The following is a 15,477-nucleotide window of genomic DNA, read 5'->3' as shown; positions in this document are numbered from 1 at the left end:
TCATGTCCGTAAAAGACATTACATATATACATAGACAAGCAAAAATGTCCACCTTTGCAATGTAATGGTTAGCCATGGTCTAAAACAAATCCCAGCAGCCTCCTGGTAAGAATATGAGAAGAAAAGTCTGGTTGGATTAGGCCAGTGGCCCACCTAGCCTAGCATCCTGTACTCAGGCTTTGGGTTAGTAGCTGAGGGGTTTCCTCCCTGCCTGAGTTGAGGTCTGTGTGGGTGAAGCAAGGGCCATTCTCTCATGCACAGGAAGCCACGGTTTAAATGCTGTGCCTTAAAGCGGCTTGCAAACATGGCCGATGGGAGGATACCTAATTAGGATCAGTGTATCTGGATATTACTTTTCATTTGGAAAGTATTTATCCCAGACTCGAAACTGCCAAGGCTTCTCTCTCCTGCTCCTGGGATTGTGCAAAACACAACTGCCACCTTTTCCACAGTGTCAAGGGCAAATGGGGATAACGCAGGGCTTGAGTTATTGTGCATCTTGCCCTTTCAAGGTACAGACGGAAAGTGCTTTGCTCTCTGCCCTCTTTTCTCCTTTTTTGGAAAAGTGGTGTCTCTTAACACCTGGCCATGTATTTCAGGCAACGCAGCTGGTAGCCTGCTCAAGGCCACTCTCAGAATAACCTCTCAGCACAATGCACAATGGGCGATTCTTGTATTTTTATGAGCAGCGGTGTGTTTCCTCCATTGTTTTTGTAATGGTACTCGGAGGAGAATCGAGTCTCCAAGAAAAGCACGTGGAGGGGCTGTTCCACTGCAGAAGGCAGGCAGTGGGATGCCCTGGCTGGCTGTGTCTTCACTTCCTCTCCCCTTGCACCCACCCCCAATAGGAACCTGGAAGCTGCCATATGCCAGGCCAGACCATTGGTCCTTTTAGCTCAGAGTACCGACTGGCAGCTGTGCTGCAGGATTTTGGAGAGGGGCCCTTCGCAGCCCTGTCTGGAGATGCTGGGATTGCAACGGAGACGTTTCTGCACACAAAGCATGCGCTCTGCTGCTGAACGGATCCTTCATGGCCAGCCATTTTTGAAAGGGGTGGGGAGTTTGTCCTGTGGGGCAAGTCAGCAGCTCCATGTGGGCCAGGCATTACCCCAGGTCAGAGCAAGCTGCTACAGGAGCCTATTGCTGGCTCCTGGCTATGCCCTCTCCTTGGCCGCCTCTGCACTGTGAGTTGCTGCAATCCTGGCAGGGCTCTGCCATGTACAAACCCCACCACCGCCACCTCAGAAGCATATGGGATGGGCTTTGCGCCCTTAGGTAAGGGGCTGTCAAAATAAGGACTGACGGCTCAAGCTTCATTGTGGGTGTTGACTCTTGCAAAACACGCTGCGTCTTCTCAAACAATCGTCGCAGCGTGCGGGATCTTGAGATGAATAGCAGTCCTACAATCATTTGTAAAATTCCCTGTTGTGCAGCAGAAAGTTTTGTTCTTGAGGGAGGCCCCAGATCCTTTCTCAGCCGTGAAGTTCACTGGTGTTTAGCTCAGTCATGCTCTCATCCTGACATGCCCCACAAAGATAACCTGAAATTGCCACCTCCAGCCTCTGTAATGGAGGACTGGAAGGAGTCCAAAGTAGCACCATTTTTAAGCAAGGAATCCCACACGGGAGTGACGGACGTGGCACAAGGCCTCGTGGGCTAGAGTGGGCAGCTCAATGGTGACACCATAAAATTATGCGCTGCGTGGAGAAAAGAGACAGGGAAAAGCTTTTCTTCCCCTCTTGTAACTGTAGAATTTGTGGGCCTCGAATGAAGCTGAACGTTGGAAGTGTCCTGTCAGATAAAATGAAGTATTTCTTCAGCAGTGCAATTAAACTACGGGACCCCCTCTCACGAGGCAGTGATGGGCACCATCTTGGGTGCTGTAAAAGAGAGTTGGACCAATAATAGAGGAGAAGGCGATCGGTCACTACCAGCCAGGATGGCTGTGTTCTGCCCCCACAGTGAATCCCAGTTGCTGGAGGGGGCTTCTGGGCTGGTGTCCTGCGTTTGGGCTTTCCCCATGGGACTTCTGGTTGGCTCCAGTGGGAACAGAACCATGGACTCTTGGGCCTGATCCAGCAGGTCTCTTGCAATGGCCTTGTCCTCCTGAGCTCCTTGCCGGAAGGGAAACAGTACAGAAGTGGTTGCTGTTTTGCCCTCATATTAGCAAAGATGAGGCGACCTGCATCCTTTTTTTATATATATAAAGAAAACACACTGGATTTGGTGCAAGTTGTCCCCCCACCCCTGCGAGCATCCCGAAATGGAAGTGAGAATGAGGACGGAAACAAAGGAGTCTGCGGAAGTCCTGTAGTTCCTACTTGTAGGGAGGGCTTTTGCCTTGACTTCTCCTTTCCAGTGAAAGTGGGGGTCGTGCCTGGAACAGAGTGAGCTCAAGGTGTGGAGACTTCTCTCTCTCTCTCTCTGTTTGTGTGCATGTGTGTCGAGCACCCAGAAAGGTTGGGGGGAGAGTGGCTTGGAATCCCAGCTGCAAGACCTAGTTGCAGTGTCTCACCAGGACACCCATGGTATTCCAGGTTCATTCATGGCACCGAGACTGCCTTGGTTCATGACATTTGCCAGGAGAGAGATGGGGAGAGGTGGGAACCTGTCCGTCCTCCTGGAGCAGCTCTGTGAGGAGGAGGCATTCTCGGAGGGGGGCGTTCTCTGTGGCAGCCGCTCGGCTGCGAAATTCCCTCCCCACGGAGGTGTGCCTGGAACCCTCATTGTACAGCTTTCATCGTAAGCACCTTTTAACCCTGTTCTTTGACATCTGAGATAGATATTTTTGAACCTACTTTTATTCTTCGAATTAATACAACACAAAAAATACATTTAAAGTATTGGGCTTTGGCTGGTTTTCGATTGTTATCATTCTGCTGTTTCCGCCTGCCCTGGGACCGTAGGGTGAAGAGGGCCTGAGAAACCCTACAAATAATATTTTTCTGAGAAACCGTTGCTTGCTTTTCGATAATTCTCCGCCTGTCACTCCTGTTGCTTGGAATGCCCCAAAGCATTCCGTCTTAATGGATTTCTTGAGAAGGAGCCAGATGAAAGCTGATCAGCGATGCATTTAATCTAAGCTTGTGGAGTCAATAATGCCTTTGCAGAAGCCAGCTGGGCACTTGAGACACTTTGGGGTGGGCAGGATCCGATGGAAGATGCAGCATTTTGCTCCCCGCCCCACAATGCATGCTGCGGGTGCTCACACTCCTTGTGTGGCTCCTCCTGTGGAATAATAATTTAAAAACCCTGCCAGGCACCGAGCATCAGCTGCCCACTGCTTGGCGGAGTTTGGAAATTGCCTCCCCCTAAGAGGGGAGTAGGCCTTGGGATGGTCTTTTCGGTCCAAGCTTCCCCACATCCCAGGAATTGGATGTAACATAGAGGGTGGCCTTGGCTCCAAGCATTGCAGGGGTTGGACAGGATGACCCTTGGGTTCCCCTCCTACTTCTATGAAATCTTTGGGCAAATCTGACTTGTGGCCACGCAGCTGAAAGAGGTGGGAGAGAGCTTCAGGCTGTCGGTGGTGTGGCCCAGTCTGCGCCCTGTCTAACTAGCTTTCTGCTTGCAGGGACTGTGGCTTAGTGTTCCCTCCCCGACACACACACTGGGGAGCACTCATCAGCGCAATTGCCTCCCCTGCATGCCTGCAATGGCTCACTGAACCATTTGCCTCCAGCAGGAAGTGCAGCAGAACCGCCCGCAAGGAGCTTTGCCTCCATGGCCCTGGAGAACCAGGCTTCCGCCTTTGCCTTGCTTGGGCAGCCCTGGGCCTCCCTGATCACTTTCAGGTGTACCAGAAATCCTGGTGGTGCTGGCGCCCCATTGGCTGGCTGCCAACCAAGCGGCAGAGGGCTGGACGGAAGCACGAAGAGCCCATGAAGCCTTCGCCATACGTCCATGCGTCACGCAATGGGAATGATCTTGGTGGTTTTCTGCCCATTTCTGGTGGGGCAGCGCTGCTGGTTTTGGGTGATGAGCCAGGCTTACGCCAGTGACCCCCATCTCTCTAAATAGCTCTTACGGGAACCCGTGGCCCTGCGAGTCTTCAAAATGCCTTTGACCACAACAACACATGGCAGCTTGTGGGACAATAGCTTTGGTTAAAAATCGAAATGCCTTAAATGTGTAATGTAACTAGGTTGGCGTTCAGTGCTTCTGCTACAAGAGGGTGGGATTGTTCGAAGTGGAATGCTGCTCTTCTGTGTAAAGAAGTGGAAAAATGTCTTTGACTATAGGGGATGACTCCCCCCCCCCCCCCAATTCAGGTTGTGTCTTGTGGATTCATAGCAAATTGCATGTTGGGGGGAGTTGCTTTGGGGCTGGGTTAAATAAACAAGCGGTTAATTTTCTCTCCATGGAAGCTTTGGCTGAAACTTGATTGGAATTGTTGGAATTCAACTTATCTAGTGCTGTTGGCTTGTAAATTGGGCAAATTGCTTACTCAGCCCATCTCCTGTTTTGTTCGGTCTTTAATCTTGACTTTTCTGACCCTGAAACCTGAAGAAGTGTCAGCTCTCCGGTTTCAACTGAGCGTCAACTTGCTGTAAAGCACTTTGGGCTCTTGAAAAACACTGCATAGGTCGTTATTGTGAATAATACTTATTATTACATTTCCTGTCCACACTTCATTGATTCACAATCACACAGCAAGTTAGATATGAAATCCTAAAAACAGAAAACACTTAAAGCATATTCATGAAAGGAATGGAAACAGACAGTAACGTAATTAAGGCAACCATAACATTCAAAAATTAAAAGCTGTGTTAATATGCTTATCCTATTTAACTCCCACAAAAGCCCGGGTGCAGAGGCGTGTTTTCAGTTGGCGCCAAAAGGCAAGCAGAGTTTGTGCTACCCCCCCTGCAGAGGAAGGCTCATTCCACAAACCAGGTGCCACCACTGAGAAGGCCCAGACGCTAAGGAGGGAGGGAGTGTCCTTGGCCATCTGAATCTGGCTGCTTCAAGGAGGGTGGGTGTTTTTAGCTGTAAAATACTTGCATACCGCAGTTTCATTTTTTAAAAAAAATCAATGCAGCTTTAACTATCACATTCCTTAATTGTCTGCATAAGCCTGGCAGCACAGAAGAGTTTTCAGCAAACTTTTAAAAGTTCCTATCGAAGACTCCTGCTGGATCTCTGCTGGAAGAGCATTGCACCAGGAGTGGGCCAGAGACACTCAGCTGTGTCGAATGAGCCTCACCAGTTCAGGAGTCAAATCCAGGGATGCTCTTACAGACGATCTTGGCGACTGACCTGGGGATTGTAAGGGTCTAGCTGGTTCCTAAGGTACCCTAGACCCAAGTTTTTCTGGGCCTTGGAGACGAATGCAAAGAACCTTGCTTGCTAGTCCATGGGCAGCCAGTGTGGTGGTGCTGGAAGCAGAGGCAAGGCAGCAAGGCCTCTCCATCTGCTTGGATGTGACCAGCTGCTGTCTACTTATTTAGCAAATGCACTGCCTGCTTTTCAGCAATGAGACAAGCTGCCAAAGCAGGTCACGGTCCAATTTGGAGCAAGGATATAAGAAAGCATTGGAAATGTAGATGAAATCATTAAAATCAGCTGGCTTGAAACAACAGGAAAACCACAAACGGAAGCAAAATAAAATCAATACTGGGGGGGGGGGGGAGCAGTGGTGTTAAAGTGAGACCAGGTCTCTGGCTATTGGCTCTGGCTGCCTGCTAAAATCCCCCAGGGCCTGTTCTCTCACCAAGAATCCCTGACCAGCAGGAGCCTGGAATAAGATTGTAAGCTTGGGGTGGGGGGCAAGTTTCAAATACAGTGGTACCTCGGGTTACATATGCTTCAGGTTACAGACGCTTCAGGTTACAGACTTCACTAACCCAGAAATAGTACCTCGGGTTAAGAACTTTGCTTCAGGATGAGAACAGAAATCGTGCCCCCATTAGCTAAAGTGGTGCTTCAGGTTAAGAACAGTTTCAGGTTAAGAACGGACCTCCAGAACGAATTAAGTACTTAACCCGAGGTACCACTGTACAGTTTTCACATATTGTGGTGGTGCCCTCAAAATCAGAATATACAGAGAACGAGTATTGTCAGAAATAGCAGAAATTGTTGGTTATGAATTTGTAACATTGTTCGGTTATGTCAAAGAGGTGTCGCCCCTAGAGCACCTTTGACATGATTGTTTTATCTTACTACAGTGGGCTTGTATATCAGACTTGACCCGGAAAACTTTTTGTGGACTTTCTGGAAAGCGAGATGAGCGCCACACCCCATAGTTGCCTTTGAGTGGACATAACCGTCCAGGGGTCCTTTATCTTTACCAAGCTTGGAAAAAGCTCCATATACAGATTGAAAACTGAAGGATGGATTTTAGATGGGTGTGTGTGTACCGGTTATAGATACTGGTTATATATTTACAGATGTTAACTGCATACTGTTCTCCATCTGTCACTTCATATTGATTGATCTTGCAAATAAAACTGTGTTCAAGGGGAGTTGGTCAGGTGAAGCCTTGGGGTCTGAATCTGGCCTGAGTGTCAGGAAGGAATGTGGGTGGGAGCAGAGGAGGCTCTCCTGGGTGCTGGGTGGGTTTCAGGTTGCACCAGGACTGCTGGGATGAATAACTCACCACGGCTGATCTCCCAGTTTTAAAGTGTAAAATCCAGCTGTTATCCAGATATGTCTCCTTTCTTAGGTGAAACACACAGGTTTCTTGGTAGGTAGAATCGGGAGCACAGAGAAAACGAGGAAATTTTTATATTATGAAAGCTATAGTTTCCGGCCGTGTGCTAGGTAAAAAGTAGTCTTGTGGCACTTTGAAGACGAACTCATTTTATACCGGAGGCTGCTTATTGTTCTCATTCTCAGAAAGTGAACATTGATTTTTAGCCCTGGGGCACTTCAGGATTTCGCTTTCACTGCCCTCCTCTTTATTAATCGGCTCCGTGGGCAACTGAACCGCCCATGGTTCACCTTCATGCTGTGGTGTCCTGACCAGCCTGACGCCTGGGATCCAACAGGCTGCAGCCAGCTCATGATTCTGCCAGAACGGCCTGTGGAGGCAGCTTCAGAGCCATCCATAAATGATTCGATTCGCATCTTCTGTTCTCTGTCAGCAGATTCATGGGGCTTGAAGTATAGCCTGATTTGGTGCTTTCTGGCCACCTCCTCTGTCTTCTCCTAGCCCTCTGCCCCAGCACAGCACAGCAACCAGACCCACATCCTCTGGGCAGGTAGAGCAAAGGGTTGAGGGTCAACGGAGAGGGCCAGGATCAAGCACTCTCCGGCTCCAAAGCTGAGACTTGTTTCTCACATTCTGCTGCCTCCTGATCTCTTCAGCATGGCTGAAAGAATGGAAACAAGATGCAGGATTTTGCATTTCAAACATCGCTCAGGATTCACAGAACTGTTGGAAGGGACCTTGAGGGTCAACTTACGCAGCCCCTTGCAATGGGACAGAGGCGGTTATAAATCTAAGCACGTAAACAAGGTACTCAGTCCCCATCACCGTGGCATGCTTCACGAAACAGTATAGCAGATAGTAGATTTATTTAGACTTCATCTACACCATCTCCAAGGCTCAGGGTCAATTGCAGAAGCAAACAAGAGAATAAGATTTCATCTAGTTCCATGAAATTTCCCCCCTTTTCCTGTCTTAGCCTTGAGCCAAACCAAGGACAAGCGTGGAAAGATAAGATTTGGCAGCTCAGCTGCAAAGTTCCTTCAGCTTAGACTTCAGCAAGTCTTTGGCAGACTATTGACTGCCCTTTGGGGGCACAGCAGTGGTAGCAATGCTGGTCTTGATTTCCCTGAAAACCCCACACCCTAGTGAAGCAAGCCTGGCTTTGTGCTGGGGAATCTGAACCGACCTTTCCCCTTTCAGTCCACACAGGAAGGCTTCCCGTAGCAAAGACGGGAGGCCAGGGGCTGCGAGACTCATAGCAGGGTTGGACATAAACCAAATGGGATCCTAAGTGAGAGGCATAATAATAAGAATCATTTTATTGTTTGCACCCCACCCATCTGACTAGGTGGCGTCTTGGGACCAGCCACGTTCTGATGGTTCATCTTTTGAGTGCTTCATATTTCATTGCCTCTGTAGCCCATTTCACCATGCTGATATATGATTTCCATGCACGACTTCCCTCCCTCATATCGGACAGCAAGTTTGCAGGCACGGATTCAATCTTGCTGCACACACAATTTGCTGACTAAGCTCTGGTGTTGTCATTTCTTTTGTGGATGATAGCAGTTTATTGCAGCACTGCCAGGTTGATTTGCCAGGTGTACAAATCAAGACCAACTCTTCTGTTATTCTCTTGGTGGTTGAGTGGATAGTTAAGGGGACCCACCGAGCCCCCTGCCTTTAAATCTGACTCTGAGGGCAGAGTCTGCTGCCTTCAGCCCAGGTCACTTGTGAGCAAGATCCGCAGAGGGGTTGATGGTCAGGAGGTAACGTCTTTGCACCAGTCAGCTGTGGAAACCGAAAGTTCAAGCCACATGTGGGGCAGGAGGCAGAGGCCTCCTTGCACAACCTGCTTTCCCGCAACAGGGCCATAAAAGTGAGTTGCGGATAAACATGGAACTTTTATTGCAGCGTTTGAACAATGGTGTGTATGTGCGCTCTTTCCCTCCGCCCCGTGAAAGGGGGGTGGGGGGCAAAAGCAAATACGGGTTCATAGGTCTTTGTCTGCCAGTCATACCAGCTTTCTGGTCCCTGGAAAGATCCCCTTATATGGTGAAGCGTAGAAGTGGGCTTCTGGGGTGGCAACAAAGTTGGGGAAGTGAAGGGTAGCAGGGCAGGCACCCTAGAAGAACAAAAACCTCCTTCCTTGGAGGTTTTGAAGCAGACGTTGGGTGGCCACCTGTCATGGATGTCTCAGCTGAGATTCCTGCATTGCGGGGGGGGGGGGACTAGATGACCCCAGGGGGTAAGTTCCAACTCTGCGGTTCTAGGTGGTAGTTTTCACAGAGCATGCTGGAAAGGTTGGTGCTGTCTTGCTTCCTCCACCCGCATGTTTCCTATCGGAGGTGGAGGGGGCTGAAGAGTTCATAGCTGGTCATCTGGTGAGTTGGTGGCGAGAGTGACATTTGCAGTGGGAAGCTTCCTGTTTTGCAACCCAGCCCTTGAGCCTTGCTGTGCTCTCTCTCTCCACAGAAGGCCCTTGAACGCTGGATGAGATGATGCCCACTGTTGTCTCGGGTCCCCGCCATGAGCTCAATGTTAGAAACTGAGATATGAAAGCTAGGAGCTAAATGGCACCTTAATCGTGGGTTATGGGAGCAACATTGGAATGTCTCTGTGCACTTTTTTATCACAAGAATACAAAGCTGAAAATGAATGAACAGCAGCTAAAATATTACGTTCATTTTTCACATGGTCTAGTCCTCCCTCTGCCTGCCCCCCTAATATTCTGAAGAGGGTCTCTTCTCCAGTCTTCAGAGAGTGGGGAGGCAGAAAAAGGTCCTCCTTCCATTCTGAAGTTTTGGTATGAAATCTTAGGTGCAGTACTGCGCCCAGAGTTCAGAAACTGCTTGTGCTAGTGAAATTCCCTGTCGCAAAATGCGCCCAGAACAATGGGAGTGTCAAGCACTGCATGAGCTTGTGACTTTGTGGATCCTCCTGCCCATCTCAAAATTAAAAATGGTTTGTGAACCACTGTATCCTTGCCAGCCTCTACCGAGGCTTAAACACTTAAAACGCTCACAACATTTCCCAAGCACTTTACATATACAGTCGTACCTTGGGTCCCGAACGCCTTGGTTCTTGGACGTTTTGGCTCCTGAACGCCGCAAACCCAGAAGTGAGTGTTCTGATTTGCGAACGTTCTTTGGGACCTGAACGTCCAGCGGGGCTTCATGCAGCCAATCAGAAGCTGCACTTTTGTTTCTGAACACTTTGGAAGTTGAACAGACTTCCGGATCGGATTCCATTCGACTTCCAAGGTACGACTGTACTAAAAGACAAGCCAGCTCATGGCTGCCGGCTCACAGTCAAATAGGCACAGCAGAGAAGGAAAACGGAATGGGGAGGGAAGAGGAAGGCAAGCACTGGAGCAGCTGTTCATGCACTGGCTGATGGATGGAGCCAGGACGCGGACTCCAGTGCTGTGATGGTTGTGTGTGTGTGCCGTGGCCCCTTGGCCTTCTGGTCAGTGGAAGAGACCACTTTAGCTCTGCTGGTTCAGTTCTGAGGAGATGCACCTTGTCATGTGTGCTGCAGTATGAAACACAGTAGGGGCAGATGGAGAGGAGACCATCCACATGGAGTAGATCAGCCCTCCCCAGCTTGGTTTTCTCTGCATGTTTTGGACCAGACTTCCCATCAGACCCTGTTGGGTTTCCTGAAATCTATTTGGGAGTTTATGCAAGGGAGACATTGCTTCCTTCCCTGCAAGTCCCCAGCATCTGCTGGGTGCCAGTTTCCCAGAACTCTCTGCTGTGGCTCTTAGCCTTGTGCCGTTGGCATAGCTGCAGGAGGTCTAGACTTCGGAGACTTTGCATGAGCCAACATTTGTGTCTGATTAGCGTTATTTACTTTGGCTCAGGGAGGCTCTGAGCTGCTGCAAGCTTGAGATGTCCTCTGGCGATAGTCGCAGCATCCGTGTGCTCCCAGTATCAAGTGACTGGAATCGCAACTCGGGCTTCCTGCCCTGTGTATGCTAATATAGCAGTGTGAGGTCACAGCTATATTTATCTCGGCTATATAAGTCTAACCAAATAACCTGAAGTGCCTGAAGAGTCACAAACCGAGCCCCGGGTATATACCAAGCAAAACCAAGCAGGCTGCGACCTTTTGTGGCTTGTTGACTAAAATAATATTGTCGTAGTTCTCTGTGTCTGGGTGACATCCAGGTTAGGTTACTGCATTATATGCTGCTCTCTGAGTCTGCTTGGAAACTTGTAGCTTGTCCAGAATATGGCCCAGCAATTGTGATCCTATCGCACTGGTTGAATTGGCACCCTGGCTTTATTCCAGAGCTGTTAACCATGGTTTCCTGGTTTGGATAAAGCAGGGAACCGTAGTTTATGCAAAAACCTTGCAAAATGTGCCTTTGTGCAGTCAAATGGCTTGTCTGTATCTCCGCTGAGCCAAGAGATGATAATTGAAACTCGTCTGTTGTGTTGCATGTTACTGGCATAAACTGCTTGAAGATCACTGGTGTTTGGTGTGCTCACCAGTGTTAGGAAGGGCACTATTCTCACAAGGGCTTGTGCCTGCGTAGGGCTGGTGGCAGGAACAATGGTCAGCCTGGATATCTCACCTGGTGAGAGCCTGGTGCTGATAACGCCAAGGTTGCAGGTTCGATCTCCGTACGGGACAGCTGCATATTCCTGCCTTGCAGGGGGTTGGACTAGGCGCAGCGGTTCTCAACCGGTGGGTCCCCAGGTGTTGTTGGACTACAACTCCCATCATCCCCGAGCTCTGGCCTTGCTAGCTAGGGGTGATGGGAGTTGTAGTTCAACAACAACTGGGGAGCCAGTTTGGGTAAAAAGGTGGAGGCAACAACAAGGTGTGTTTGGGGTGGGGATTGCCAGTGGCTAAGCAAAAGCCAACCGTTATGGGATGGCAGTCGCTGCAGTCACCGCTTGCATGGGCCCCCAACGAGATCAGCCCTAGGAACTCTTACTAGCTTGGTGAGATATTCCTTTTGTGTTAACTTACTTCAGCCTAATCCTGTCCGTGTCTGCTCAGAAGTTGAGTTCAGTGGGGTTTCCTGCCAGGTGAGTGGGATTAGGGTTGCGGTGCCCATGGGGCCCCTGAGTTCTGGGACTGGATTATACCTGGTTTTCTTTCCCTGATATTTCTAGTACTCCCTTATCTGTTCAGCAGCTTGCCTTTTAAAGACAGATTTGCATAAGCAGCAGCACAGTCCCACCCCCATACTGAAATGAGTAGCTTCCATAGAGATTTCTTTCCATGCGCTTCGACTGCCTTCCCTTTTCAGGGTTTGTGACAGTGCCGGAAAGCCTTGCCTTATTCTTGTGCAAGGAGAGCAGAGATACAGGACTTGAAGCAGCGCAAATCTTGCCAGCAGCTTCACTTTTCACAGAGCAAGGCTGACGGCGGCATGAGTGATTCTGCCACTCTAGCATTGCTGTTCCAGCCTCCTCTGTAATCGGCCCAGGTGACATTTTCCTTTGCAGGGCAAATACATACATACCTTGAGATCTCAGGGTGTTTTAAGTGACTAGCTGGCCCAATAAAAGCTCTTGTCTCTCTTCCAAATGCCGTGGGATTTGCAATAATCTCCCAGTATCCTTGGCTTGCTCTGAGCTGCGTTTTGCATAATCCCCATGGATTACCAGGAGGTGGAAGCCAGGCCGCTTCCTGGTTCCTATCAACCAGCTACAGTTTCCCAAAGCACTTAGCAGTGCTAAGGAGGCCTGGCTGCCATGCTCCTTGGCTCAGCAGCTGTTGACAGCAGGTCTCCTCTTTAAGAGTCTGAGCACCTTGATGGCTGTGGCAGACTTGCTGCTGCTCCTGTGCCTCTGGCAAAGGCCCCTGGCGGGCGCTGCTTCCAACCACTAGGCGGCACTGTCTGCTGATGGATGAGCTCCTGCTTGGAACAGCTGCACTTTATTAAAAAGGAGGAGGCAGCTTTGCCTTTTTGCAAGGAACTTTGAATGCAAATAGCTCCCCTCCGCCTTTAGAGAAAATTGGAAAATTAGGGAGAATGATGTGTGAGGGCTCCCTCTCCCTTCCTCCGACAGTGAGGAGATCACAATGCATTTTTAAAGGAACGCTTAGCTGGCATTCTGCTTCTGCACCATAGCTGTGGAAGCCATATTAGATATCCAGCATGCCAGGAAGAAGTACATTTAGGGGGATGGGCTGGAAGCAAAGCAGGGGAATGAGACAGAGGAAAGAAGAAGACAACGTCTTGTGCTTCCTGTAAAAATCTCAGAAGAGAATCATGTTCAGTTTCATAAAAGTGCACACACACAGTCCATGAGGCTGATCCAATGTGTTTTGGGGTGCTTGTGGTGGAAAAATCCAAGTTATCCCCTTCAAGACACAGGTCAAACGTGGGGTTCCCAAAGCAATTTAATCTGCCCTGCAACCCTACCAAATCCTTATATGTGTGTTCTTCTTCTTCCTCCAAAAATTGAGGTTGGCTTCCTTCATGAGGGAAAGCATAATGTTTTCAGAAGTTGCAAAAAATTAGGGCATGCTATGCTTGATGCCATACAGCTGTTCCTATGTTTTGAAGCCCCTCACAGCTCAGTGGTACTGACTGATAGAGTACCCCACCTGGCCCAGCTCAGCAAATGTTTCATTGCTATCCTTCCCTTTCCTGCAAAGAGCTCAGTGTTCTCCCCTCCCCATCCTCACAACAACCCTTTGATGGAGTGAGCGACTAGCCTGGCTTCATGGCTTGAGTGGAGATTTGAACCCTGGCTGCTCAGGTCCTGGCCCAGCCCTCTATCCGCTGCACCACGCTGCCCCTTGCACTGCTTCTGTCCGTTTCCACAAGGTTTTGCGGGAGAGTTCTTCAGCACCACGCTGAGCTCAGCCACCCAGGCTCTGGGGCATTCAGTCCTAGAGCAGCAAGTGCCGGCAGCCCCCGAAACCCCACAGCATGGCTCTCTCAGGGCCCTCCGTCACAAATCCCGAAACCGTCTTGCGGTGCTGAGTCCGGCCATTGTCTCTCTCCTGCAGCCGCCTGGGGAGGCCTGGTGGTTCAAGTTAGCGCGTTGGCTGGGAAACCAGCCTCTCGTTTCCATGTGGGTTTGCTCATTAAGGCTGCCTCCCCGCCGGCCCCCCCTGCTCTGGAACAGCAAGCAGCCCTTTCCCATCACCCCCCAAACCGATGCAAACCTCTGGGTGGGCGGACTTGATTCTGCATGAGGAGCCCACAGGTGGCAAAGGAGGGGCCCACTGGGCTGGCTCTGTGTGGCAGGAACCCGCCCCCCCCCCATTCCACAGACACACACCAGGGATAGGGGGGGCCTTTTTGGCCCAGCAGGCCAGATCTTTCTCTTCCCCCACTGACCTTCTGTGGGGGCAAGGCAGACAGGGACTAAGCACCACCAGCTGCTGCTGGTGGGGAGCTCAGCCATGCTTTCTGCAGGGATCAGGTGCACCAGAAAGGGGGGCCTGGCTGTGGATTTGGGGGAACTGCCTGGTGGGCCAGATGGGGAGGCCTGGACGGCCAAATTCACCTTATGGGCTGGAGGTTCTCCATCCCTGCCATACAGATAAAACCTTTCCAAAGCACGGGGTGGTGGGTGGTGGTGGAGACATACACGGGTGGAGCTTAAATGAAGATTGAGCGCCTTCGTGTTTTCTCCAATTGCAGCTGATGCCCAGCATCTCAAGGGCTGCCCTGTGAACCGATTCTGTCTTCAGATGTCCTTGCTGGTGTCCCTGCCTTTGGAGGGAAAGTGGGTCGTGACCAAGGATTGAGCCTTCTCGGTGGTGGCACCCTCTTTGCGCAGTTATCTCCCTAGAGAGGCCCCTATGGCATTGAGTCTAGTGTCACCCTAGTACCCGGGGAAGATAGGTGTGTTTTATCAGTCTTTTCAATCGGTTTCATGCTGCCGGCCTCTTTACTCAGTGCCACTTCTTTTTTTCAAGCATTCTTTTTGTCTTTTGTATTTCTGTGTTGCCTGCAAAATGCTTTCAGCACTGCTTATTTGTCTGGTTGCCTTTTTTAAAAATTGTCATTATCACTGGTGTCTTCCTGCTGCTTAATGTGGTGATCTCACTCTCCAGGAAACCTGCAGGAAATGCCAGGGCCTCTGGAAGGAGCATATGAACCTCACCTGTGAGCAGCTGGCCGAGAAGGATGACATAAAATACCGAACATCTATGTAAGTAACTTTGTGAAGGGCAGGGAGAACCAGGAAGCCCTTTTTTTCTAGTTTCTTATTTAAGCCAGTCCAGAAAGTACCTGCTACTGAGCCTCCTCAGCGAGAGGGTTTTTGTGCTTCAGGATATATCCCAGAATCATAGAATGGTGGAGTTGGAAGGGACCCCCCAGGGTCATCTAGTCCAACACCATGGAATGCAGGAATCTCAACTAAAGCATCCACGACAGATGGCCATCCAAGCTCTGCTTAAAAACCTCCAAGAAGGAGAGTCCACAACTTCCTGAGGGAGACCGTTCCACTGTGGAGCAGCTCTTACTGTCAAAATGTTCTTCGTGATATTGAGCTGAAATCTCCTCTCTTGTAACTTGAAGCCATGCGTTCGAGTCCTGCACTCCAGAGCAGGGGAAAACAAGCTTGCTCCCTCTTCCATGTGACAGCCCATGTGAGATATTTGAAGAGGGCTATCCTTTCTCCTCTCAGCCTCCTCTTTTCCAGGCTAAACCTGCCCAGTTCCTTCGAGGTATCTGCTTTTATGCGCTCTGAAAGAGCAAACCTCTGGGTGCAGGACAGCCAGGGGAGAGCTGCTTTGCATATATAGTTTTAATATAGTTTCTTATCCTTGAGCAGCTGAAATTCTGCTCTTGTTGCAGACAATAAAACGTCCCGTTTGAGTCTTGGGAAGGGGAAGCG

General features: G+C 50.0%; 1 protein-coding gene across 1 annotated transcript in view; it reads left to right on the top strand.

Annotated features, from left to right (window-relative positions):
* Positions 1-15,477, top strand: part of RNF216 (ring finger protein 216) — an 83,815-nt gene that overhangs the window by 51,759 nt on the left and 16,579 nt on the right. Inside the window, exon 14 of the mRNA XM_028707274.2 lies at positions 14,690-14,787. Within this exon, the coding sequence (XP_028563107.2) occupies positions 14,690-14,787 (98 nt within the window). The remainder of the gene's footprint in view (positions 1-14,689; positions 14,788-15,477) is intronic.

This window comes from Podarcis muralis, chromosome 14 (genome assembly GCF_964188315.1).
Source record: "Podarcis muralis chromosome 14, rPodMur119.hap1.1, whole genome shotgun sequence".
NCBI classification, from domain to species: Eukaryota; Metazoa; Chordata; class Lepidosauria; order Squamata; family Lacertidae; genus Podarcis; species Podarcis muralis.
This window is presented reverse-complemented; position numbering and strand designations above follow the sequence as displayed.